We start from the raw sequence: 27,793 nt of genomic DNA on the forward strand, positions 1-27,793 counted from the left end.
GACCTCCACAGTCAGTGATTGGAAGCTGGGTGACTAGGGCAGGCAGTGACATGCATGCTACCGTCACTGTAAAGTTTATGGGTAGTCAGGTATCGACTGTGCGTCTCACACTTATTCAGCTGTGGAGATACAAAGGCAGACTCGTTCCCAGGTCTTCTCTTCATCTAGTATTGCTTACATCGGGGGAAATAACCCAAATCTGCTGGTCAGTTCAACTGCAAAGAGAAAAGCACAAAGTTTGTGACCTGTGTGAGCACGACCTCGTTTGAATACCCATCACGGTGAGCAAGTGGTTAGTGCTTTTGTTTTAGAGCAGCATTAATTTAGAGTAATTACCAAGGCTAATGCTTTACACACTGTACCAGCTAGTTTTATGTCAACTTGACACAAGCTATAGTCACCAGAGAAAAGGGGACCTCAACTGAGAAAATGCCTCCGTGAGATCTGGCTGTAGGGTCGGGGAGAGCTCAGCCCACTGTGGGTGGGGTCATTCCTGAGCTAGTGGTCTGGATTCTATAAGAAAGCAGGCTGAGCTTGTTTTGTTTTGTTTTGCTTTATTTTTTGTTTTTCAAGACGTGATTTCTCTGTGTAGCCCTAGCTGTACTGGAACTCTTTAGACCAGGCTAAGGACCTCCAACTCAGAGATGTCTACTTCTGCCTCAAAGGCTTAACGCCAACACCGTCCTGGAGATATGGATATTTTCTGAAGTAGGTTAAAACCAGGTTCCACGAGTTAAACAGAACTGCCCAGAAACATTTTATTTCCGTGCCCATAATCTCTTCCATTAATCGAACTCCCCAAAATCAAGCTAGGACCCGCTGTGTTTCAGCTTCATTGTGCTAGCCAAGGTCGTTTGGAACAGGTCTGTCCTACAGGATTGTGCCCAGTTACTCCAATCAAAGCACAGCGTGAGGGTTTCATGGGGGGTTACTGCAGGAAGCGTCAAGTCCGGGCAGGCCGCGAGCGCAGCAGGGGTTGGAACCGCGGAGTCCTTAGGGTCCCTCGTCCGGCGGAAGCCCCGCCCCTCCGGCGCCAGCCGGGCGGCGGCGAGGCTGTATCCCAGGTGACGCGGCCACCATGTACAAGGGTGAGACCTTGTTCTCCATCCCAGAGTTGTACCCCAGGAGGAAGCAGTTTGTCGGGCAATCCTCTACCCGACTGGACGTAAGTGCCGCCTGGTCGCACGCTTCCGGGCCGGGTAACCGGAGGGCAGTGTTGACCGGGACCCGCCCTCGGCGCGGCGGGCGGTGTAGCAGGCACCGTGGGAGTCCAGTGGGATTCTATAGGGAGACCAGGGCAGAGCTTGGCGTCCTGGTCCTGTGCTCTGCGCTCGGGCTCCTCCGCAGGTGGGTCGTCGCCTTCGTCTGACACCTGCAGTTTTAAAGAACAGTTGAACATATTTGTCCCCAAACGCAAAAGTAAAGAGGTGTGTTGTCGGAATTGAATTCTGTTGGCTTCCCACGCGGATCATTATAAAAGTCCACTCCTCTCCATACGTGGTTATGAGACAGGCAGTCCTGCAGGAGAGGTTGGGCTCTGGGTAGGACCCCGGGGGAGCAAGGGCTGATGGTTTGAGCCCTGCTTCCCTGAGAAAATCTGTCTCTGAAAGTAGGGACAACGTCGTCAGAGACAACTGTCAGGCCTGCCTGCCTGCCTGCCTGCCTGCCTGCCTGCCTGCCTGCCTGCCTGCCTGCCTGCCTTCCTTCCTTCCTCCCTTCCCTCCTTCCTTCCTTTTTTTTATTGAAAGTCTAACTTAAATCTAGATTAAAGGTTGCTGTATGGCATCTTCTGAATGCCCGTGACTATCCTTGCGCTAAATTTTCTTCCCCCTTTCTCTTCCTACCTTCCCCTTGCCTGCTGTCCCACTTTCTCTCCTTCACCACATTTGATTTGATTTGAAACCACATCTGAAAACAAAAAGGATAAAAGCAAGAAATAACACAAAACAATAGAGACGGCTCAGTAAATAAGAGTACTGGCTATGGGCTGGAGAGATGACTCAGTCTGCTCTTCCAGAGGTCCTGATTTCAAATCCCAGCAACCACATGGTGGCTAACAACTATCTATAATGAGATCTGCTGCCCTCTTCTGGTGTGTCTGAGGAGAGCTATATTATATATAAGTACAGTGTGCTTATATAGAATAAATAAATATATCTTTAAAAAAAAAAAGTACTGGCTACTCTTCCAAAGGAGCCAGGTTCAATTCCCAGCAGGAACAAATCCATTGCTAATTCCAACTCCAGGAGATCTGATACCCTCTTCTGGCCTCTTCCAGCTCGCTCTCTCTCTCTCTCTCTCTCTCTCTCTCTCTCTCTCTCTCTCTCACACACACACACACACACACACACACACACACACACACACACGATGTACAGATACATACACAAGAAGCAAAACACCCATACACATAAAAATAAAATGAAATAGACTGGGGTGTCACTTAGATGATTGAGTGATATCCTAGCACGCACCCATCCCTGTTTTCACATAAACCAGGCTTAACATCGAATGTCTGTAAGTCTAGCAATGGAGAGATACAGAGAAGAGGGTCAGAAACTCAAGGACATCTTGAATGTGATTAATTCGATAGAATTAACGCGGGAATACTAGAATTATTAATGGTTTGTGGGGACATGCAGGCTGTAGAGTGAATTTTAGTTATATATGACACAATCATTTCATTTTACAGCAATGTGGATTACGGCTAGGAATGTGGTACTGGAAAGACGAAACAAAATCTCTGGAATTTAGAAGGTAAAGTTTAATGTAACTTTTTTTTTTAAAAAGCATTTTTATGACAATTACATGTGATGGGGGCAGGGATTAGCCATACAGAAAAGTCTTTTTTTTTTTTTTTCGGGGATGGGGACCAGAAAAGTCTTAAAAAATAGAATTAAATCCCACTATCTGAAGATAATGATTTCGCTGAACAGTCTGAAAGACACTGGTTTTGATAATGTCTAGTGAGCTGCTTTCTAGGGGCTAGCTGTTGTGCTAATCATTTAAGCAACCCTTGGAAACATCCCAACAGTTTACAGTTAAGGAGCTGAGATTTTCAAAGAGCTAAGGCACCGGAGGGAGATCAAATGATGCGTCCCATTTGCACAGGTCTCTGGTGAGTGAGATGGTTTAAACGGAGATCTGCTTTGCTTAAGGCCATGTTCTTAACTACTTTGTAAAATTGGCTTTTAAGTTCTAGAATTACACTCTAAATGAATGAGATGACATTACACCTTTTGCAGTTTATAGTAAATTTTGTAAGATTAAAATCATCAGCTTAGGGCTGGAGAGATGGCTCAGTGATCAAGAGCACTGACTGCTCTTCCAGAGGTCCTGAGTTCAAATCCCAGCAACCACATGGTGGCTCACAACCATCTGTAATAGGGATCCGATGCCCTCTTCTGGTGTGTCTGAAGACAGCGACAGTGTACTCACAAAATAAGTAAATTTAAAAAAGATCAGCTTTAAAAAGAACCCTAGTTTTAATCCTCGGGATGCTGATTATGAGTTTGTATCTAAGCCAAGCTGGGTAGCACAGTTATGTACTAAACAACTGTATATTAAAGATACACTGGTCCCCAGCTCCGAAAAAAAGAACCAAAAAAAAAAAAAAAACACGTTTTATGTTGTGTTGGGGATTGAACTCAGCACCTCAGGCTTTCGAAGCAGGCACTCTATCCCTCAGCTGCACTTGCTTGCACAAATCTCAGCCCTTACCCTTATATTACCAGTGGTTTGGGACTGGGCTGGGTGTTATGAAAATAATTGTGTGTTTAAGATCACAGGCTCATGGGGGGGGGATTTAGCTCAGTGGTAGAGCTCTTGCCTAGCAAGCGCAAGGCCCTGGGTTCGGTCCCCAGCTCCGAAAAAAAGAAAAAAAAAAAAAGATCACAGGCTCATATAAAAATGTCTCCTAAGCTGTTGGTCAGGTGAAGCTAAATGGTTCAGAAAGGAGTTGGTTAAGCACATATGATTTTATAAATATAAAGGCATTAGATATATTGTCAGATAATTCCAAGACTTCACGTTAGAGTCAAAATTAAATGTTTCTGTTTTGTTTTTGTCATACTGTACTGAGCCCAGGGCCAGGCAAGCATACTACCACTAAGGTGCATCCCAGCAAGCATCTGCATTTTATAGACTAAGTTTCTCTCAGCATCTCTGAGTAGCTTGCTATTTCCAAAGCAGTCATTTAGGTTTGTCTTTTTTTCTTCTGAGATGTCAAGGAATCCTGTGACATCACACACAGTGAGTTATGAACTAGGTAGGGAAAGCTTGGGGGTTAGACAGGGAGGGTAGCCACAGAAGGGACAATAGTTACAGCACAAGAGAAAATAGGTACAATCCTAACTACCAACATTAAATACTCACTAAATACTAATGTGACCGTGCTTTCTGTGTATGCTCTCCAGGTACTGAAGGAACTTCTCCTTCTTCCTCCTCCCCTTCCTCCTCCTCTTCCCCTTCCTCCTCCTCCCCTTCTTCCTCTTCCCCTTCTTCTTCCTCCCCTTCTTCCTCTTCCCCTTCTTCCTCCTCCCCTTCCTCCTCCTCCCCTTCTTCCTCCTCCTCTTCCCCTTCCTCCTCCTCCCCTTCCTCCTCCTCCCCTTCCTCCTCTTCCCCTTCCTCCTCTTCCCCTTCTTCCTCCTCCCCTTCCTCCTCCTCCCCTTCCCCTTCCTCCTCCTCCCCTTCCTCCTCTTCCCCTTCCTCCTCCTCCCCTTCCTCCTCTTCCCCTTCCTCCTCCTCCCCTTCCTCCTCCCCTTCATCTTCCCCTTCCTCCTCCCCTTCTTCCTCCTCTTCTTCCCCTTCCTCTTCCTCCCCTTCCTCCTCCTCTTCCTCCCCTTCCTCTTCTCCTTCCTCCTCCCCTTCCTCCTCTTCCCCTTCCTCCTCCCTTCTTCCTCCTCTTCCCCTTCCTCCTCCCTTCTTCCTCCTCTTCCCCTTCCTCTTCCCCTTCCTCTTCCTCCCCCTTCCTCCTCCTCTTCCACCTCTCTTTCTCTTCCTCTTCCCCCTTCCTCCTCCCCTTCCTCCTCCCTTTTCCTTCCTCCCCTTCCTCCTCCCCTTCCTCCTCCCCTTCCTCCTCCCTTTCTCTTCCTCCCCTTCCTCCTCCTCCCCTTCTTCCTCTTCCTCCCCTTCCTCCTCCTCCCCCCTTCCTCCTCCTCTTCCCCTTTGCCTCCCCTTCCTTCTCCTCCTCTTTTTTTTTTTTTTTTTGAAACAAGTTTCCTCTCTGCAGCCTTGGCTTGGACTGTCTTAGAACTCACTCTGTAAACCAGACTGGCCTTGAACTCACAGAGATCTGCCTACCTCTACCTCCCGAGTTAGGATTAAAACCATGTGCTACTACTGCCCAGCTCTATGTACTAAATTTCTATAAAAAGAAGGATAATTCACAGTACTTCTCTCTCTCTCTCTTTTTTAAGGATTTATTTACTTATTAAATATAAGTACATTGTAGTTGTCTTCCTACACACCAGAAGAGGGCATCAGATCCCATCACAGATGGTTGTGAGGCACCATGTGGTTGCTGGGATTTGAACTCAGGACCTCTGGAAGAACAGTCAGTACTCTTAACCACTGAGCCACCTCTCCAGCCTGGCAGTACTTTTCAAACTAAGTTTTAGTGTTCATATCATAGTATTTCATAGTTAAGATTACTAATAAGTTTAAAGGTAAAAAAGTTAAATATACTTTCATAGTCATGAAATATATTAATAAACTAAATATTTTAGGTTTTACTTTTAACTGTGTATGAGTGTGAGGTGCTCGTAGAGGCCAGGTAAGTCCAAATTTTTATTAGTTTGTTATCAAATTGTTCTAAATGTATGGGTTGATTGGACCGACAGTGATTTTGATTTTGGAGAGTATATTTCAGCATGTACTTCAAACTGTAAGTGCTTTCATAGAAAGCCGACCAAATTTCTATGTGCATGCCTAGATATAAGCCTTATTATAAAATATTCAATTAGCATTCATCTGGCTCCTAGTGTCTGATATAGTTTGTGTTTGTTCTGATGAGACTTCAGATAAGGCTCAAACATTACAATTGCCCAGTCATCCCTTTGTTAGTATTATTTACTGAAACATTAAAAGTTTTCAGTAAATATTCCTCATGTGGTTCCTGAGAGAAAGCATACCCTTTAAGGATATTATTGAAAGAACTCTTATTTGTATTTTTGTTATTTTTGTTTTTCAAGACAAAGGGTTTCCTGTGTAGCCCTGGCTGTCCTAGAACTGGCTCTATAGACCAGGCTATCCTTGAGCTCACCACCTGCCTCTGCCTCCTGAGTTCTGGGATTAAAGGTGTGCATCACCACTGCCTGGCTCTAGGAAGACTTTTTCAAAGGTTATTTTATTATTTTATGTGTGAGAGCGTTTTGCCTGTATGTCTGTGCACTACATATGTACCCAGTACCCACAGAGACCAGAAGAGGGCATCGGATCTCCTGGAACTGTACTTACAGATGGTTGTAAGCCACCATGTGGGTGCTGGGAATAGAACCTGAGTCCTCTGTAAGAACAGTCAGTGTTCTTCACCACTGAGTCATCTCTCCAGCCTTTAGGCGCTAACGTTTTATTACAACATGGCTATTGAACAGAGGTTGGCTAACCTCCTAGAAGAAAGTACCAAACTAACTATTATTCCTGTGAGTAATAATAGTAACTTTATTATTTCTCAAACAATTTCCTTTTGTGGGATTTGGGAAGGAGATAATGGGAGTTTATAAGCTTGGTCTTCATCTTTAGAGGATGATCAAATGTGGGGAAAAAAATGCCTGTTACCACATGTGTGCCTAAATGTAATAAAAAGACACGACTTTGGGCAAAGGTGAAGCTACTTGATTGGGTTAGAAAAGTAAGCTGTAACCTCCAGTAAGCCACCAAATTGTTGTGTTTGACATGGCATTCCAAAGTCTATGTGTTGGCCCTACTCAAGACACAGTCTCCTGTCCATAGACATTTCCAGCACATAGTAGGGCCTCAGTATGTGTTTGTTCATCATGGTCTGTTGACTCACTACTCCCGTATAACTCCTGTGTTATGTGGTTGCCGGAGCTTGTCACAGAGAAGAGATTTCACTGAGTCCTAGCAACTTGTCAGAATACCTTACAGCAGGAGACTGAAGCCAGGACAGTGGGGACAATAGAGGATAAGACCACACCTCACTGGGACCGCTTGGAAGTGCACATCCTTGGCCCTCTAGTCAAACTCTAATTTCCCTGCCCTGGATCTCTCTGCCCTTCCCAACACCATCACATTGAATAAAATCTTTTATGCTTTCCCTTTAAGAAAACACACACACACACACACACACACACACACACTCACACACACACACACACACACACACACACAGAGAGAGAGAGAGAGAGAGAGAGAGAGAGAGAGAGAGAGAGAGAGAGAGAGAGAGAGAGTGTCAATGTGCTAAAACCTTTCCAGGGCAGGGAAACTATGATGGCTTGGGAGGCAGAACTGCCTGGTGACTCAGTACACACTCTGTGCCTTGGAGCCTGTTCTGGCTTGACCAGTTCCCAGGAGAGAAATTGATGGCAGTAACATTGTCCTCATAAAGTTACTATGAGGGATGAGATGGTGCCTAAGAGTGCCTAGCTTGTCACAGTACTCAATAAACATAGGAAGTCTTCTGCATTTATGACATTACTACAAGATGTTCAGACAGAAATGTTCTGTGGATGGTGATGTTCTAGAAGCTGAATGTGAGTTGGAGGTGTGAATCTTCCTCTTACCCCCACCCTCCAAATCTTCCTCTTGACAGTGGCTCCACGTGTGAAACTCGTCCTCAGTTGAACACGGCTAATATATGCCAATCTTCAGACTACATGAGCTATGCCCCTCACGGGATCTTCCTTCCCCTGGGCAAAGGTTAAGTCCCTAATTGTATCTTTTCGTTGCAGTTTCACACCTGCAGTAGAACTGAAGGAGAAAGGCAAGAAAGGGAAGGCGGTTCACTTTGCTGAGATGGACGGCACAGCTTCAGAAAGGTGGCTTCACTTGGATCACGGCATTTCTCAGTGGACTCACTTGTCTTTACAAACACAAAGAAATACCAGTCCCATTTTCCTAAGTTGTCATGAAAATAACATCAAGGGAAACACAGGCAGCGTCTCAGTCACAGCCAGAATTACAAACAGCCCCTAGACATGCCTTTTATAACATGGCTACTAGTGCATTTCAAACTTTTATGGCTTTTTTAAAATCTGAAAATAGCAATGACACTAGAATTTCTTCCTTCCATCCATCCATCCACCTACCCATTGGTCCATTCTTCCATTCATCCACCCACCCACCAACCCATCCATCTTTCTATCTCTGTCCGTCCGTCCGTCCGTCCATCCATCCATCCATCCATCCATCCATCCATCCATCCATGCATCCATCCATCCATCCATCTGTCAATCCATCTGCAGTACTGGAACTTAAACCAGGACCTCATACATTCTAGGCAAACTGAATCACATCCTGAACTCATTAAGTGATTTAAATGATCCATTTGAAAGCTGGGCAGTAGTCTGTGCACTTAATCTCAACACTCAGGAGGCAGAGGCAGGCAGATCTCTGAGTTGGAGGCCAGCCTGGTCTACAGAGTGAATCCAAAATAGCCAGGATGACACAGAGAGACCTTGAAAACCTCTGTCTTGAAAATCCAAACCAAATAAACTAAACCCAAATGCTCTATTTGAGTTTACCTTTTATGTCAGCCTGCATGCTTCTACTTCTAGCACGATAGATACAATGTTCAATAAAGTGCATTTTGAAATAATACTACATAAAATGGAACTGTGCATAACACTCAAGCTCTTATCACTTTACAAGCCAATTCCTTGTGCATCTCAGGATACATTAGACACGGCTAAATCTTTAAAATATTCTCTGAGGTATAGAGCAGTGGCTCAGAGGTTAAGAGCACTGGCCGCCCCTTCCAGAAGGCACAGATTTGATTCCGGGAGCTCACAAGCTGCTGTAACTGTACAGGGGAATTCAGCATCCTCCTCTGGCCTCAGTGAGCACCGCATGAATGTAATGCACACCCATACGAATAATAAAAAAATAAATAAATAAATCACTTGAAACTATTCTATTTTCAAACAGATTGACAGATAAAAGGTTTGTCCCAAGGGATGAAAAGTCAGCTAAGACTTTGGAGAAGCGAGGCCAGCAGGGCAACGTCACGCTGGATGACGTCAAGTGTGAGCCACTTTTCTTTCTTCCATTCCAAGTTGCAGCGGCCTCCAGTGTGGCTCTCCCTCTCTGTCTAACTGCCTTCTTCTCTTCTTCCAGTTGTTGCGCTGCTTTCCCTCCAAGACACTGAAATGCAGAGGGTCTGCTCCTTCACAACGTTTATGAGGTACAGCCGACCAGATGGCATGCATTGTTCCCCTTTTGCGGGAACTTTTGTCTAATAAGTGGTTACAGGTCTGTCCTTAGAGAGAAAGAGCATATAGTGCCTGTATGCAAGTCATCCTCTCAGAGTGTGGAGTCTGGGAGAGCTACCTGAGGCCACAGGAGCTGCTAAGTCCCAGAGCAAGGAGCAATTTGCATGTGGACAGCCAGTGTTTACAAGTTCGTCTCAAGAATGAGATGTTTACAAAAGCATGGGAGAGGCATGTGTTTGCTTCATAGATTTCTGTACTTTTGCTTGTATTTTGAAATAGGGCTATGGGGGCTGGGGATTTAGCTCAGTGGTAGAGCGCTTACCTAGGAAGCGCAAGGCCCTGGGTTCGGTCCCCAGCTCCGGAAAAAAAAGAACCAAAAAAAAAAAAAATAGGGCTATGGTATGCAGAAGTTTTCTGTCAATTCCATTTAGCATCCCAGGCTGGCCTGGAACCTGAGATCCTCTCGATTGCAGGGGTCACAGGAATGAACCGCCATGACCAGTCCGTACATTTTACAAACATTGGAAATATGTTATTTAAAGAATGAATACTTGTAAAGTGAAATGATTAACAATATATTAATAATTTGGTATCTTACTATGCAGGAATGAGTCTTTTTTTCAGGCACTTTACATCTCCATAACAACGGGTAGTAAGTTAACTGTGTGATAGACTTAGAACTGTATCTTTCTATTTATTCTCATACTGCGTCCCATTGTTCTTCATGAGAAACCCGATGCTGTTTTCTGGTTTTCTTTTTTTTTCAATTTCCCCCATAGGAATAAGAGTCTCGACAGCTTCCTCATGGCACTGTTGTACTATCTGTCTTATTACCTGGAGAGACTCTCAATGGAAAAGAAGCCCCAAAGCTACATGGTGTGAGTAAGACTTCATAGTGTGCGTTAGTGTTTTACTACTGGCTGAGTAAAATGGTGGCATCCTGTCAGTCTGTCTGGTCTAGGAAACATTTATACAGGAGAATTTGCTTTGCTTTAATGCTCACTGAGCAGTTCACACAGGAGTTCTCATAACAAAACAGTCCGGGGCTGGAGAGACGGCTCAGCGGTTAAGAGCACTGACTGCTCTTCCAGAGGTCCTGAGTTCAATTCCCAGCAACCACATAGTGGCTCACAACCATCTGTAATGGGATCCGATGCCCTCTTCTGGTGTCTGAAGAAAGTGACTGTACTCACATACATAAAATAAATAAATCTTAAAAAAAAAAAAAAAAAAAGTCCGGCAAGCATAGATCAGCCCCGTTCAATGATGAGATACAATGAAAGCCATATTTGCAATTTAAAATTGTTATTATTATTATTGATGTTGTTGTTATTATTATTATTATATTGGTTTTTCAAGACAGGATTTCTCTATGTAGCCCTGGCTGTACTGGAACTTGCTCTTTACACCAGGCTGATCTCAAACTCAGAGATCCACCTGCCTCTGCCTTGTCTCCCAAGTGCTGGGACTAGAGGCCTGTGCCACCACTGCCAGGCCCAAAATTTTCTAATCATGTGTTGTCTTAAGGATATACAAGTTTCTTTTTATATCCTTAAGACACATTATTAGAAATTTTAAAATATTATTTAATATTTTTGATGATAGGAAATTTTAAAAATTTAAACATACAAAATGAAATATATCTAAAATTATTTTAAATAATTGTTTTATCCAACCTATTGACTTAAAAACATTCCAGTGATAATATGTAATCAATACTAGGATGTTAGTATTTTAAAATAATTCTTTTTTAAAAAGTTGTATTCTTTGTGCATACGCGTGTTATATGCATGCGTGTGCATGCATTTGCATATGTGTATGTAGTACATGCATGTGTGTGCATGTGCTGTATGCATGTATGTGCATGTATGGGCAGGGTAGTATGCTCACCCAATGCTTGTGTTTGTGAAGGCAGGAGGTCTCTATTGGGCTCCTTCTCTATCATTTTCTACCATGCGTTTTGAGACAGGGCCTCTCACCATAATCTGTGCTTGCTGGTTTTCAGCTAGACGGGCTGGCCAAGTGCCTCAGGGATTCGTCTGTCTCATTTCCCCTCAGAGCTGAGGTCACAGATGCCTGCCACCATGCCAAGCTTACACAGGGATGCTGGGGATCCAAACTGGGATCCTTAAGCCTGAGCAACAACCACTTTACCTACCGAACCATCTCCCCAGCCCCTAGGATGTTTTAACTGCTGAGCCGTCTCCACAGTCTGAGTCTGGTATCTCTAATGGCCTCAGTTCAGATGAATTACTCTAAGTGCTCAGCAGGCAGTATAGCTAGTGACCTCAGCACAGAACCATGCAGCTCGACCCCCTCCCCCTCCCTCCTCTCTCCCTCCCCCTTACCCCCCCACTTTACCTTTCTCATGGTTTTTTTTTTTATGCTTACAAAATTCATGCTAAAAGGTTTGTAAGCATCTGATAACAAAAAGCTAAGTAGTTGTTTTTTGTTTTTTGTTTAAGTAGATTTAGCTGGGGGTAAAATGCCCGAAGAAAACTTAACTGCACTGTTAGTCAGCGGTGGCCGAAAGACAAACTTCAGAGCAAAAATCTGGGAACGTGGAGCCCAGAACCCAACAATGTCTCTCAGGCTTGGTGACCTTTCACAAGCCGTGGAACTTTCCAAGTGCCCAGGCTGTTCTCCCGTACACGTGGAGTCAGCTCAGTGATTTTAGCTGTTAGGAATGCCGAGTAGAGCCATTAATTTGTTGCTACAGAATGTTTTTAAAATATAGAACTCCTGTATCAGATCAAGCAGTTGGAGAAACACTCTGTGAACTGATAGATGACCCTGGATAGCAGTTTTGTAAGGGACCAGATAAATACTTCTGACACTGCTGTCCCTGTGATGCCACCATGAGATATGCAACATGAGTGTTATTTCAGGGTGGCATTTCCCAGCAGGACAGCCAGAGCGTGAAGCGTTTCTATGGCAGCATCAAAAGCTGAAGCCAACTGTGGCTTACAAGGCTGGAGGAGCCGTCCCAAACTGGGCTCAGGGGATTCGTATAACCAGCTCTTTGACTGGTTATATTCTTGTGCTCCTTCTAACTCTGAGCCTTATTACTAATCTAGCAAAGACATTTCTTTTATATATTAGTTTATAAGTAACAGAGAAGAAAGGACTCCCGGTTAGTTTTTAAATGTGCTGGAAACTAACCAGAACACAGCCGAACAAGAAAACAAGCCAGCCCAAATTTTCAATTATGGGTTCGGAAAATGACAACAACCTTTCATTTTTCAAGTGTCTAGAAGTTAGTCAGTTTACTTCAGTATAAGAGAGTTAAATATAGATTGTGTGGGGTCTTTGCATAGAGGAAAAGAATTGATTTCAGTCACGGGGAGCTAGTTAATGCCAGGTCCTTAAATCGTAACTGGCTGTACGAGAGCTTCTCTTTCATCCCTCCATGTTTGTGGATTGAGCCTTGCCTGTTTCTTTGATAGGTAAATAATATTTGTAGACCAGCTGGTGCATGCCTTTGATCCCAGGACTTGGGAGACATCGGCAGGTGGATATTTATGAGTTTGAGGCCAGATTCATCTACATAGTAAGTTCCAGGGCAGCCAGGGCTACATAGTGAGACACTCTGACTTAATAGTACTAATACTAATACTAATGATAATGATAACTTATTTTATATATTTTGTTATATATTGGGTTTTTTTTAAAAGATTTATTTTATTTATTATATATAAGTACACTGTAGCTGTCTTCAGATACACCAGAAGAGGGCATCGGATCTCTTTACAGATGGTTGTGAGCCACCATGTGGTTGCTGGGAATTGAACTCATGACCTCTGGAAGAACAGTCGGGTGTTCTTAACCACTGAGCCATCTCTCCAGCCCATATATTGGGTTTTTTAAAGTTTTTTGAGATGGTCTTATTTAGTCCAGGATGGCCTTGAAATCAATATATCTCTTTGATCTTGAATTCCTAATCCTCCTGCCTCAGCCTGTCAAGGCCTGGGATTGTGGACATGTGCTGCCATGCCTAGCTCAGATTTTCAGAACTGAATATTTTTTGTTCTGTTTTATTGTTTTAGAACTGTATATTTTCAGTCATAAAATCTCTCTGTCTGACTTTGGTAATGCTTTTTAAAGAATACATTTCTAAGAGAGATCTTATGAGACCAAAACTGATAATCACTTCCATGTCTCTTTAAATTCCTTTTCAAATGTTTCTTTTTCATAGAAATATGCAAATTTTATTTTAGCAGGAATGTGTGCAATATTTTACTTTCAACAAGATTGTCAGTCTTGCGATTTTCATTTTTGGTGAGGCTGGGACTTGAACACGAGATCCTGTGCCCAAGTTGCATCCCTGCCTCTATTATTATTATTGTTGTTGTTGTTGTTGTTAAGGACTATGTTTGTCAATCCAGGAGGACCGCTCACTGTGCTAAGTGTCTAAGGATGTCTAAGGGTTGGGTGTGCAGCTCAGTTGGTAGCGTGCTCACCTAATACACACAGCCCCATTGTGGTGATACAACTGTAACCCGAGCATTTGGGGGTAAGGCAGTAAGAACAGATGTTCATAGCTATCCTCAGCTACACAGTAGGTTCAAGGCCAGCCTGGGCTACATGACACTCAGTCTCCTCCACCCTCACACATAAATGTTTGAAGCAATGTGGCAGAACTGAAAACACTGAAATCCTAGGGGGTGATTCTCAGGTTCGGAATATGGGCGCAAGCAGATGGGCTCTGCCTGGAATTCTGGAATTTTGTACTTCCCTGTGCACTTTGGCTTCATGGCTTCCCCCTTCTTTCCACTTCAGCAGGGTTTTTTAAAACGATGTATTAATCCTAATGGTGTGTGGGCCTGTGTGTCTGCATGGCAGTATGTGCATGTGAGCCCAGGCACTCTAGGATACTATAGGTCAGCTGTCATGTGGGTGCTGGGAACTGAACTCGGGTCCTCTGGAAGAGCAACAAGTGCTCTTAACTACTGATACATCTCTGCAGCCCTAGGTTCAATCTGCTGGAGTCTGTTCCCCACCATGTAGGTCCCAGGGATTGAACTAATGTCATCAGGTTTGACAGCAAGCACCCTTAACCCGCTGAGCCATCCTGACAGCCTAACACACAGGTTCCCGATGTACATTATTACCATGTGAGTTTCTGCTTCATAATCACTAGGAACAATTGCTTTAATTTTTCTGAATGCTCTCTGGAATCTGGGAGGGGAGTCACATTGGGAATCTGTACTTTGAGCAAGTACCTCAGGATAGTTGTCCTTTATAAGTGAGTCAAGGTTGTGAGTCATTGTCCACAGTGTTTCTTTTCTTTTCTTTTCTTTTCTTTTTTTTTATATATTTATATTACACTGTAGCTGTTCAGACACACCAGAAGAGGGCATCAGATCTCATTACAGATGGTTATAAGCCACCATGTGGTTGCTGGGAATTGAACTCAGGACCTCTGGAAGAACAGTCAGTGCTCTTAACCACTGAGCCATCTCTCCAGCCCCCCACAGTGTTTCAAAGCATCGCTTTGGTGACATTTGGTTTGTTTCTGCAATGGGAGGATTAGCTAGTGGTACCTCTGGGAAAGTAGGGTAAGGGGATTTAGAAAAGGCTGGGAGGCAGGCACTGGGATTGGCCTGCAGGCCGCAAGTTGCCTGTAGAAGCTGTGTTTGGACTACACAACACCTGGGCTCACTTTATTCCAGAAACTCATTTTACTCCAGTGACTCACAGGCTTTTCATGGCCTGTGATGACACTGCCTTTTGAAGGCCGTGGTATCCTTAACTCATCCCTCTCCATTCAGGCATGTCTTCATATGGAATTTTTTGTGTAGCCTGGCTGTCCTAGACATTGATCTGCAACCAAGGTTAGCCTCGAACTCACAAAGATCCACCTCCCTCTGCCTCCCAAGTGCTGGGATCAAAGGTCTGTGACACCGCCAGCCTGCTGTCTTCATATAGTTGGTGTAGCTTCAGAAGGGGCAGTAATTTGTCACCACTGAGAGCACATTCCATTTGCTCTCCAGTGACACTTGACAGTATTGTCAACAGGACTATGCTGTACTCCAAACAAATGAGGCTGCAGACAAGCTGTGACCGAGGAGCGTCTTTTACAAAGCTCATTTGCAATTCAATCAGAGCTGGGCTGTGCCGAAAGCCACAGAGTAGTGACAGAGCAAATGGTTCCCTTCCAAATGGTGCTGAGCTCAGAGCTGGGAGCAGCCTGTATTAAGACACCGACCCCTCAGCTTAGTAGCAGCACCAGGGCCCTGAGGAAAGCTGAGGTGGCAGTCTCCACTGTGTGCTTTAGGAATTCGCAGGAATGGGGGAGCCACCAGATACCCCAGCAGCTAGCCCAGGTGACTTGTTACAGAGTGTTCTGTAGGAAGTAGGATTCAATGTGAATATATTGAGGAGACATAAAGAGTCTAAGGGATCTATACGAGTGACATTCACCCTAAACTTGACTCCAATGGGCACAGTCATTAAATGACTTTGGGGGATCACAGAGGTGGCTTGGCAGATACAAGCACTGGCTGCTCTTCTCAATGCTCTTCTCAAGGTCCGGGAGTCAGGTCCAGTCCCCACGTGGTAGCTCACAACTGTCCATGACTCCCATTCCAGAGGACCCAGTGCCCTCTTCTGCTTATGTGGGGACCAGGCACCTACACAGTGCACTTAACATACATGCAGCACAACACCCATGCGAACAAAGTAAAAATAAATATATCTTTTTTAAAAAGAGAAAGGGAGATTTTGAGGATCTTCCCTATGACAAAACTCAAGGAAGTCAAATTGGTGAGTGAAGTTTGTTGACTCGCTACTATTTCTTCCCAAGTAGCCTGTACTTCTTGCTCATTAATACAGACTTTGACCAGAATTAATCTACCTTGTGTCTCCCCACCCCCAGAGGCCTGGTAGAGAAGAAAGAGATAGAGCTGGTTATGAGCAAGTTAGAAGACGCACAGAAGTACCTGGCGCAGAAGTACTGCAAACTCGTGCTGGGCGTCGGCATGGCGGACAAGCATCACATGAACTGTGGAAAGTACGCATGCGCGTTTGCTGCCACTAGGCACCTTTTCATTTGACCTCTGGTACCCTTGAGACAGTATTTCCTTTAATGGGGCTCAGGTGAGAATCTGTCCCAAGCGCTAACGGTAACTGCTCTGACAGAGCCAAGTAAGTATGGAAACAATTCCAGAGTCTCATTTTAAAAATGGTATCCCGTTTTGGATGACAGCACTTGTTCTCTCTGGAATCTTTCTCAGCCTGAGGACCTGGGCTGTGTGCATGGCTGTCTCAGGAGATGGCCAAGTGATGGCCAGTGTTGTGGAGGGTGGGATGAGGGGGTGGGGTGCAGTATCTGCTTCTCTTGCATCAACCGCAGCTGTGAGGACCACCACTGAGACAGCACTGCCTATGGGACATTTTTACCTCAGGTTGACATACTGTAGCTAAAATTTAAAGAGGCTCACAGGATGGGAAGCTTTGGTGGTTAACTCTGCAGTTCCTAGTTTAACATCGGCCCAAGAGCCACACCGTGAACTTGGAAAAGAGAGGAGTATAAGACATCCCTCGTTTTCAGACGCAGGTTTGTTTTTGAGCGCACCAAATCGGTTGCCCTGGATACCTGCTCCATCTACATTTTCTGTGTGCTTGCTTTTACTTTTTTCTTGTATAGTCTCAATAGCAGCCGTGCACATGCAGTTGTGTGTGAGAAATCATTCTACCCACCAATCTTTACTGTCCTTTACGTGTATTTTATCCACATATATTCTTGGTACACAGTCTCAATGGCTGTGGGGATTCTGTTGTGTGTGCTTGTCCATTTGATTCACTATTTCTTTGTGAACATTTGTGCAGTTCAAGGTTTATTTTGTTGTTGATTTGTTTTGCTTTGCAAGATTTTTGTGTTGAATATCTTTATCCACATTACATTTGGACTGTTTCCTTATGGCTTATCATCCAGAACATGTTTAACTAAAAGGTGCAAACCTTTAAAAACGCCCTTGTTCTATAATGCCAGGCTAATGGCACACATGATGTGTTGGTAATGCTTGCCTATAGTAGGGAGCAGCTGAAAGGCTGAGGTAGGGGGATCACTTGAAGACCTCCCTGAGTGACACAGTTATGTACTTAAAAAAAAAAAAAAAGCAAGCAAACAGAAGCAGAAGAGCCCAGAGCCCTCTCCAGCCTTCCCACATGTGGGGCCAGGAACCTTAGCTTATGACGGTTAAGAAATCTACTCCCGTTCATTCTAAGTTTTCTTGGCTACCTTGGGGTTTATGATAAATAGTTTTGAAAGTTTAAAGATAGATAGATAGATAGATAGATAGATAGATAGATGATAGATAGATAGATAGATAGGTAGATAGATAGATAGGAGGTAGATGAGAGAGAGAGAGAGAGAGAGAGAGAGATGAGAGAGAGATGTGTTTCAAGGTGTTTTATCCATCTACTTATTTACTTTTTACCTTTGCCAATGACCAAATGGGAATTTGTGTAGCTTTTCTGTGTCCCATGACAAGCACTGGTCACGTGTCCTACTCCCCTGGTTTCTTCCCACTTACACACATTAGGAAGATAGTCCATGTTTTCACGGATGTGAGTTTGTCCATCTTGTCCCCGATGCTGTCTGATAATCATACAGGTTCCTCCTGGGTTAAGTTGCCTATCCTTCTTTCTTAGTTAAAAAAAAAAACATAAAAATGCTACATTTTGTTCTACTTGAAATGTATATATATACATATATATATATATATATCAGATGAACTATGAATCTAAGATACTTCTTTAACAAACAGTATTCCATTTTCCAACACAATTGATTATTGAGTTTTTCTGTAATACAACTTTTTTTGTTTACTGGCTATGGATTTTTTTCTAATAATTTAATTCAATCTGAGAAATTCATATTGAATTTTGTTGATTGGTGTTTCTGTTTTAAACAAACATTTGTTTGTCTTTTTAATAGTTAACATTTTTATTGAAAAAATTATAAAATTTATAAAATATATTTCAATCATACTTTCCCTCTTCTAATCACTCCCCGTTTTCCCTACTCCCTTCCCATTCAACTTCAAGTTGTTTCTGTTTCTCTCTCCCCCCCACCCCTTCTCTTTAAAAACAAACAAGCAACAACACACACACATACACAATTTAAAAACAAGCAACACGCAACACACAACACACACACACACACACACTCAGTGACCATCCAGCAGAAAGGGTGGCTCCAAGGATAAAGTACAAAGAAAGCCATCTTTGAGGAGTAGGCGGGGTAGCAGGGCCATCAGGAGCAATTACATGTGGCTGGCTAGCACCTGTGGGGATACAGAGAGAAAACTGGACTTCAGCCTCAACTTCAGCTTCCTTGGGGTAGCGTGGAAATCACAATGCCGACTCCCTCGTGGGGAGAGAGGAAGGATGAAATTCAATAACCAATATGAAGGTCTCAACATGTTCTGGGCCTGCGTGTAGGAGCATCATGGGGGCAGGGCATGCTAGAAGAAAGCTGCTTGTGTTGTGACATCTGGGAAGTAGGCAGAGTGGAGTCCAGAGACAGAGCCGCCTTGCCTGGCACATCCCCAGTGACCCACTTCCTCCAGCCGGGCCTCGCCACCTGATAATGTCATCAGCTGGCAAAGGGGCCTATGGCCTCAGGGGACCTTCCAGACCAAATTGTAATAGGGCCGCCAGTTAGAATCCTACATTTTGGGGACAATGAACTTATCACCCATAATTGTGATTTGTTATATTTCAGGGACAAAATATCAGACACACAAAAAGACTGGAAATTCTTTGAGGTAAGGCCCTTGTTTTGGGGACTTTTCATTTGCTATGAGATCAGCACAAAGCAGTGACCAACAGCCATTTGACAGATAGCTATTAAAAAATAAAAAGGAAACATCCATTTTTAAATAGGACGGTAAGATGTTGTTTGCTAGAACAACCTTAGAATGTTGGCCTGATTTTCCACCCACAAATGTGAAGACCCCTGTAACTGTACAGCTCCAGGGACACGCACCAGCTGGATGACCTGGGCTCCTGCCTACATGGTGACACTGTGGGACACTGGGAGCTTTTCATAGCATTCCAGAGTCCTGGGAGTTTTTCTTTTCTCTCTTTCAGTCCTTTTATACCTTCTGTACCTGCATAGCCTGGATCGTCTTCCGACGTCAGTACTTGAAAGAGATTGAGGAAGAGGTGGGCAGGCTTTTTCGGACCAATATGTTCAACATTCCTCGAAGGAAGCGTGAAGACGAAGAGTCAGGAGGAGAGAAGAAGCGCATGACCTTGGTACAATTCAGGTACGGCCTCTCGCTCATTTTCTCTGTGTTCTTGAGAAAGAAGTCTGTCTGCAGCTCAGGCCAGCCCCGGACTCATAACCCATGTGCCTCGTCCTCTAAAGCAGCTGAAGACGCAGCCTCTAGAGATGCACACAGCACCTGGCTCAGCTACGACCTCTGGGCCTTTCCTCAGCTCAGAAACAGAACAATGGGACATGACTGTCCTCCTTTCCTCCCACAGGAGAATGATGGCAAAGCGTCCAGCCATTAAAAAGGCCATGGACATGCGCTCCCCAGTTTTGTCTACACTGCTGCCGTCTCTCAGAGAAAAAGCTCAGCATATCGCTGAGAAAAAGTACGTGGCAGGCATCAAACTCCAACCCCGAGTGGAGAAGGACATAACGAATCTGGAGTCTGTGGTTATGCCCGTGTAAGTAGCCCATAGAGAGTCACAGGAGACTGGTGAGTGGTCCCTCTCGGCAGGCCTGGGATGGCCAGGGACCCAGGCACTGTGGTTCCTCTACTGGGCAGTAGAAATCATCTATTCCCATGCCAGCCCCTGCCTTCCTGACCAAAGCATCTCTACTTAGGCCTATCCGGATTAGAAAAAAGAAATCCCTAGAAGTTTTGCTAGACGTCAGATAGTTGTAGCCTGAAGGAGTGAGGGACATACTCTTTAGGGCTCAGGGTCTGTTCTAAGAATTCCTTTTGGGGGGGCTGGGGATTTAGCTCAGTGGTAGAGCGCTTACCTAGGAAGCGCAAGGCCCTGGGTTCGGTCCCCAGCTCCGGAAAAAAAAAGAACCAAAAAAAAAAAAAAAAAAAAAAAAAAAGAATTCCTTTTGGGGAGATGTGAGTAGAGCCAGAACAGAATCATGCTATGGACTGAGTTTTGGACTGATATATAAGACCACAGTGGTGGTATGGAAATGGGACTGGCTTTTTAAAGTGTATGTATGTCTTAGCGTGTGTGTGTGTGTGTGTGTGTGTGTGTGTACACGTGCACGCATGTGCATGTATGCACGAGTCTTCACAGACTGATATTCACAGTCATACAGCAATAAATTCTCTTTACAGAGTTGGCATCTTGGGGGAACCTCGAAATCTATTCAACCCGCATACTCTCCTCCCCCTTGAATCAGAAGAAAATGGAAAAACAAGCGGAAGAAATTCTTCTATAGTAGAGAGAAATAACACAAGTATTCAGAACACACTGAATTTGGTCATGTCAAAACTAACTTCGCAAAACTCCTTCCCTAAGTAATCTAGTTGGTTCCAATTCCTGACCTAGGTCTCTATATGTGGAGTAACTGCTTCTCCACAGCACTTACAGGATTAATGTTTATTACCATAAGATAGCTGTTTAAACTGTAGATTTTTGTCTCAAGTTCTATTAAAAGTTAACAATTTGATTAATAAAGAGTTTTAGAAAGCTCTTAAAAAACACATCTTCCTACTTGTACTGGTTCTTCTTTGTGTTCATGTGTGTGAGTTGTACTTGTGTGTGCAATTGTATATGGTACTTGTGTGCCTGTGCATGCTCAGGATAGAGGACAATCCTGTCATTCCTCCCTAAAGAGTAGACACATACACTATATACTGTGTGTGTGTATACATATATATATTATAATTCCAGAGGAAGACACTTTTTTGTTACTTATATAACTACAGCCTTAAATGGATGTTCCTAGACATTTTGAGTGTGTGTGTGTGTGTGTGTGTGTGTGTGTGTGTATGTGTGTGTGTGTTCCAGAGAAAGTTGCCATCTGACCCAACATATATGCTGTGGCACGTACACATAGCCTTCACACACACATAACCATCATACACACACACAAGTACACACATCCTAACAGTAAAATTAAAATAATTTATACAACTACACAAAAGTATATTTATAATAATTTTATTTCATAGTCATCTGTAGCCAAAACAACCACAAAGCCATTTAATAGGCCAGTAGATAGTTGCAGTCTAACTATACAATAAAGTGTTATTTGGCAAGCTATACAAGATACAGATGGCTAGGTGTAGCGGTGCACACCTTTAATCCCAGCCCTCGGGAGACAGACACTGGTTTATCTCTGTGCATTTGAGGCCAGCCTGGCCTACAAAGCAAGCTCCAGGACAGCCAGAGCTATTACACACAGAAACTCTGTCTTGAAAAACAAACAAACAAAAATACAGGTGAATATTAAGTAGATATTGTGGAGTTAGGAAATCTGTAGATAATTCTAAGTACATAATATCCAGGACAAACAAAAATAGGAAGATAGTAGATATCAGAAAAAAACAAAACAAACAAGCAAACGAACAAACAGTTCTGAGGACCTAAGTTGGGGAAGGTTGGGTAGTAAAGAATGATGCTTTCAGGGTCGCAAAATTATTCTGTGTAACGCCATGACGACCAGCACATTGTGCATTCGCACTCGCATTGGTCAAAGCTCATAAAACTTTCCAGTATTAAGGATTGAATCTTAATGTATGCAGAATTCAGAAAATTATTTAGGAGTTCCAGGACAAAAGGCAGAATGTGACCAAAGGATCCATAGAATTAAGGAAATATGAACCAGCCTCACTGGGATGGGATGGCTCTTTATCACTGTCCACTTTGCCAGGTTTAGAATCACCATAGGGAAACACATCTAGTAAGTCTGTGAAGGTGTTTCCAGAAAGGTATGATTGAGGACGGAATACCAGTCCTGAGGATGGGTGGCACCATCCCCTAGGCTGAGGTTCCAGAATCAATAAAAAAGATGGGGAGATGGCTCAGCACCCCTGTGGCAGTCACAAGTAGCTCTAAGTTCAGTTCCAGGGACTCCAACACCCTCTTCTGGACCCCACAGAAACCAGGCAAACACATGATCCAAAGGCATGCATACTGGCAAAACATTCGTACATGTAAAATAAATAAAGAAAAAGGAGAAAGCAGAACACTAAAAATTCTCTTAAGAGTGTCCTAACTGCATATGACCAGCCAGCTTCTCATATTCCTATGCCCTGCCTTTTCTACTTCAATACTCCATCAAGATACTTTAGATTGGAACTATAGATACATATAGATACTATCCAGTGCTTTAGAGGATGACTGGACAACTCTCATCACCTTGGATTATATGCAATCACTTTTTAATAAGCTGCCAGTACTCTGTGCCTTGATAGGACCATGAGGAAATTTAAAGTGGGTTATAAAGTGGGTTATGTGTGGAAGTACTGGCTAGAACCAGAGCGCAGCTCAGAAACAGAACAGAGAGCATGTGGGGCAGGCTGAATTGTGAGGCAGAGGCTAAGGACTTAGCAGTGGGCTGCTGACCATCCATGAAATATCGATGAGGACTGAGGAGAGGAGGACCTGACATCTCCTTTCCATTGGAGAGTTACTCCCCTGCACTGGAGCCTGGATAACTCGCTTCCTGAGGAACACAGCTGTTCATCTGAGATGTGCCTCTTTCCCTGTGCTCTTTGAAACCCAACAAACCTCAAAACAGTAGGCAGTAATTTCCCTTTCAAACCGTATCTCAGGGCAACCCAAATAGTTAATGATGGAAATTTTTCTCTTTATAGATCCACTGTAAGTAATAATTAGAAAGGGATGGTCCCATTAGAATGTTATCATTTGGCAAAATTAAAAAAGTCCCATCTAGAATATTATCATTTTGAAAAACTGAAAATACTACTTTTATTTTCTGGGTATGAGTGGTTTGACTGAATGTTTGTGTATCACGGAGAGGCACTGCCTGAGAGGACATTGGGTCCCCTGGGGCTGGAGTTACACAGTTGTGAGCTGCCTGTGGGTGCTGGAATTGAACTCAGTGTTCCTACCTGCTGAGCCACCTCTCTGGTGGCCCATTTTGCAAAACCTGAATAGAGTAACAGACCTAGACAAGAATCTTAGGTGCAGCTGGCATCATGAGGCCCATGAGAGACCTGGATGTGAGAAGCCACTGCACCCCCTGCCAGTGAATTCTTCTCTCCATTAAGCACAGATCAGAGCACGAAAGATTTTAAAACAAACAAAATCATCCTCTCCATAAAGCAAACTGCAGGGGCTGGGGATTTAGCTCAGTGGTAGAGCGCTTACCTAGAAAGTGCAAGGCCCTGGGTTCGGTCCCCAGCTCCGGAAAAAAAGAACCAAAAAAAAAAAAAAAAAAAAAAAGCAAACTGCAGCAGCTCCCCTCTGTGCCAAGCATGCCGGCCTGGGGTGTGACCCCAGACCTCCATCACGTGGATTTACAGGCACTTTCTCTTTGGAGAGGTGGGGGGGGGTATGCTCTTTTGTGTGGTTCCTCTGAGTCACCAACTGTGTAATGGTGCCAGTTCCCAGCCGAATGCTGTTGCTTCATTGTCTCCTCTAACCTTTCCCTTCCTGAGTGCTGATAACCATGCCCAAGTGCAAAGTTGAAAGGCAGGGCGGGAGCATCCGCTTAAGGACCCAGGACTCAGGCTGGAGAGATGGTTCAGTGGTTAAGAGCACCGACTGCTCTTCCAGAGGTCCTGAGTTCAAATCCCAGCAACCACATGGTGGCTCACAACCATCTGTAATGGGAACCGATTCCCTCTTCTGGTGTGTCTGAAGACAGCTGCAGTGTACTCATATACAAAATAAATATATACTAAAAAAGGACCCAGGACTCACTTGTGTCACTTGTGCTGAGGACGTGTGCCTGTCACGTGAAGAGGCAGGCAAGGGAGGGAGCACCCCACGTGCCACCTCAGGTCTACCTTAAGTTTGACCTTAATCAGTGGCTCTGAACTTGTGGGACGAGACCCTCGATGATCCAAGCAACTCTTTTGCAGGGGTTCCCCCAAGACTATCACAAAACCCAAATATTTACATTATAACTACATAGCAAAGAATATCACACTCTGACAATGTGAAAATCTGTGCTGCTGACAACTAGAAATTGATATCGATTTTAAAAAAGAAATCCATTCTAGAGGGATGGCATCCACCCACCACTGTAAACCCCTCACACGAGATGTGCAGCATCCTGCATAGGCAGGGATCCGTGCACAACTTCACGGTGTGCTTCAGATACAGCCCTCATCAGCTCAAACAGAGGTTCTCAACCTGTGGGTCGCGACCCCTGGGCAGGGGGGTGGGGTGGTGGGGAGGGGGGAGAACAACCTTTTCCCAGGAGTTGCTTAAGACCATGGGAAACACAGATAGTTACATTACAATTCATAACTAGCAAAATCACAGCTATAAGCAACGAAATGATGTTATGGTTGGGGGGGTCACCACAGCACGAGGAGCTGTATTAAAGGGTTGCAGCATTAGGAAGGTTGAGAACCACTGCTCGGAACTGTTGGTTTATTGACTCACCACGAGTGTTTACTGTGCACCTGCTACATGAAGCCCCAAGAATGCTCCGGAAGATGAGCAGGCATGGGGCACGCATTTCCTGGTGGATGAGAGATAACAGTGACAAATGGCTTGCGCTTTGCAAGTTGTAGGGTGTTAGGGTTTTGCACAGTGAGTCAGGGAGAGAGTAGAGGGTTCTAGAGAAAGAAGCAACCTAATTTAATCTGCGTTTGAAAGAATTTCTCTGGCTATTATGTGGGATGTGAGCTGGAGGTGAGGAGAACGGGGAATGGCAGGTGGGGGCACGTAGAAACTCCATAGGTTCCCAGGAGACAAAGCCAGTGATGGATTCTGGACTGGGCAGTGTTGATAAAATTTGCAGATGGACTGACTGGCTGGCTGCTGGGATAACAAATACAAGGAAGGATGATTAAATTTCCTGGTTTGAGCAGTTGGGGATTCTGTGTTTCCAAATAGGGGAGAGTGGATGAGGAACAGGCTGAGGAGGAAACATCTTGGGCTCTCCTTTGAACTGGGACATTTAGAACTGTGACAGGAGAAGGGAATACAGATTAGTTGGATTTTGCACCAGTGCCACATTCTTGGGAACTCTCTGAGCTAGAAATCGAGACTTGGAAGCAATTGGTCACGGGACTGCGTGTGGCTAGCTAAGGGGAGAATGCAGGCAGAAGACAAAAGAACCCAGATACAGGGCTCTCTACACATTACAAGAGGCAGATGTCAAGGAGAAAAAGGTGCTACATCCCTTCCTGCTCCCACATCGCAAATCAACTTCACAACACCAGTGACCAATAAAGTAGGAGAGGCGCTGAGAGCAGAGCGTCACGGAAGATAAAAATGCTGTGATCCAGGGAGCAGATGGGTGACATTGAGTAAGATGAGATGGCCACAGAAAAGGGACCATCAGATGTGAGACCATGCAGTCAACTGTGCAGGATTGCAGGAGTGGAGCCCTCTGATACAGGGTGAGTAAGCAGAGACCAAGATTGTCAAAAGAAGGCTTGATGTGCTCCAAGCCGAGGGTGGGGGTGGGGTTAGGGGATGATGCATTTGCTAAGAGATGGTGAGAGTCCGTCTTTGTTGGACCGGAGTCTTGATTGCTGGTTAATTGGGGTTAGTTGGTTTGTTTGTTTGTTTGTTTGTTAGGTTCCTTGAGATAGAATTTCACTAAGCTGCTGGGAGCCCTGCTATTGATTTGTTTTGGTGTCTGGCTTTTCAGAAGTAGGAGTTACCAGAACATATGTGTACTTTACAAAATTGAATGTATATGGCTGTTGATGTGTTTATAAATAGAAAAAGAGAGGGGAATTATGCTCTTTGGAGGTCTGGGAAAGGGGGTGCCTCAGTGGGTACATGCTGAGACATCCCTTCCCCCTGAGGGACCAGCCACACACAGTATAGTATAGATAGAGTTTATCCAGGGCATGGGGAGGGGAGTTAAGAGGGTAGTAGGGCAAAGAGAGAGAGTAGAGAAGAGGAGAGGAGTAGAGTAGAGGCCGGCCATGAGCATGTGGAAAGAAGGGAGTTGGGAACTGGGGAAAAAGGGGACAAAAGGGAAAGAGAGCTAGAGCAAGAGAGGGAGGAGGGGGCAAGTGGCCCCTTTTATAGTGAGTCAACCATTCCTGGCAGTTGCCAGGTAACTGTGGGAGTGGAGCTTAGACAGAATGCTAACGGCTGTTTTGCTAGCCTGTTTGTCTGTGTACCATGTGCTTGCCTGATGGAGGCCAGAAGAGGGTGTCAAATCCCCTAGAGGTGGAGTTAGAGTTGGTTGTGAGGTACCGTGTGGGTGCTGGGAATCCTGGTTCTCCAGAGAAGGCAGAAAGTGCTCGTAACCTCTGAGCCAGTCCTCGTGTTAGTATTTTAATGCACATGGTCTAGTTTGTGGGGAGACCATGAGGTTTCTGAGACTGTGTGGGAGAAGCCCACATTAGGGGTAGCCCTGCATAGGAAGGCATGGGTTCTAATGTCTTTCCCATATTCTCCGTGTTGCTCCTGAGTGCCCAGATGCCCCTTTTCGTATATCACCTGAACAAGGTGGACATTTTCAAACTGTATTTTTTTTTTTTTTTGGTTCTTTTTTTCGGAGCTGGGGACCGAACCCAGGGCCTTGCGCTTCCTAGGTAAGCGCTCTACCACTGAGCTAAATCCCCAGCCCCTCAAACTGTATTTATTATCTGTGTGTACGAGGCATGTGTGTCACAGTGCCTGTTTGGTAGTCAGGGATGAAGGAATTGATTCTCTCTTTCTACCATGTGGGTCCCAATACCCAGGCTCGGTTGCAAATGTCTTTGCCCACTGAGTCATTTCACTGGCCCCTGAATTTTCAACATTGGCGCCCAGACAGCAAAAATTTCCACAGCTCTGAACTCTAATGCCACACACAGGAAAGTTAGCAGCTTGTGACAGTCTTCCTTAATTCCCTTAAGCCACGCTTCCTGGGTGATCTTCCACTCCTCAAACATTAAACTGAATGCCCCTGAGCCTCATGATGCTCAGCCTTGTGGAACTCACCTTGCGCCCTGGGATTACACTGTGAGACTAAGTCCATTTCCTTCTCAGAACTGAGGGCCGGCAGAAAGAATGTCTCTCTTAAAAATTAATGTGCTCGTTTCATCAGAGAACAAGAATATATAACCTGCCGTGTCTGCTTCTCTCACTTCTGCCTAGGAAATACAGAAATAACGTTAATATTTAACCATCCGAGTGGCCACTGGCAAACTCGGGTGTTAGCACATGGGTTTCGTTTTTCTTGAGAAAGGTCTTGCTGACCTAACACTCCAGTGACGCTCCTGTGTCTGCCTCCCTGATGCTGGGATTACAAGTGG

General features: G+C 44.5%; 1 protein-coding gene and 1 long non-coding RNA gene across 8 annotated transcripts in view; both read left to right on the plus strand.

Annotated features, from left to right (window-relative positions):
* Positions 1 to 750: 750 nt before the first annotated feature.
* Ppp1r36 (protein phosphatase 1, regulatory subunit 36) lies at positions 751 to 21,085 on the plus strand. Of its 6 annotated transcripts, none has more exons than XR_015621792.1 (11): positions 1,056 to 1,165; positions 2,693 to 2,757; positions 7,911 to 7,997; positions 9,106 to 9,203; positions 9,295 to 9,361; positions 10,169 to 10,267; positions 16,267 to 16,401; positions 19,120 to 19,162; positions 19,488 to 19,666; positions 19,887 to 20,361; positions 20,493 to 21,085. XR_015621792.1 is itself a non-coding variant. In XM_087552771.1 (11 exons), exons 2-11 carry the CDS (start codon positions 2,714 to 2,716, stop codon positions 20,904 to 20,906), a joined length of 1,128 nt encoding a protein of 375 aa, XP_087408897.1. In that variant the 5' UTR covers positions 1,056 to 1,347; positions 2,693 to 2,713; the 3' UTR covers positions 20,907 to 21,085.
* Positions 21,086 to 25,069: 3,984 nt separating this feature from the next.
* Positions 25,070 to 27,793, plus strand: part of LOC102556012 (uncharacterized) — a 38,467-nt gene continuing 35,743 nt past the window's right edge. The window contains exon 1 of one of the 2 annotated variants that reach the window (XR_015623130.1): positions 25,070 to 25,933. This is a non-coding gene — a long non-coding RNA (uncharacterized LOC102556012). The remainder of the gene's footprint in view (positions 25,934 to 27,793) is intronic. The other variant, XR_015623131.1, reaches the window with a different exon arrangement.

Source organism: Rattus norvegicus, chromosome 6 (assembly GCF_021556685.1).
Source record: "Rattus norvegicus strain SHRSP/BbbUtx chromosome 6, alternate assembly SHRSP_T2T, whole genome shotgun sequence".
In the NCBI taxonomy this organism is placed as follows: domain Eukaryota; kingdom Metazoa; phylum Chordata; class Mammalia; order Rodentia; family Muridae; genus Rattus; species Rattus norvegicus.

What these genes read in the sequence shown, in the direction of transcription:
- Ppp1r36 (XM_087552769.1), top strand. Translation starts at nt 921, where the DNA reads ATGGGGGGTTACTGCAGGAAGCGTCAAGTCCGGGCAGGCCGCGAGCGC. An exon ending in AAGACTGGAAATTCTTTGAG is followed by an intron (nt 19,163 to 19,487) that starts GTAAGGCCCTTG and finishes TCTCTCTTTCAG; the next exon opens with TCCTTTTATACCTTCTGTAC. An exon ending in ATGACCTTGGTACAATTCAG is followed by an intron (nt 19,667 to 19,886) that starts GTACGGCCTCTC and finishes TTCCTCCCACAG; the next exon opens with GAGAATGATGGCAAAGCGTC.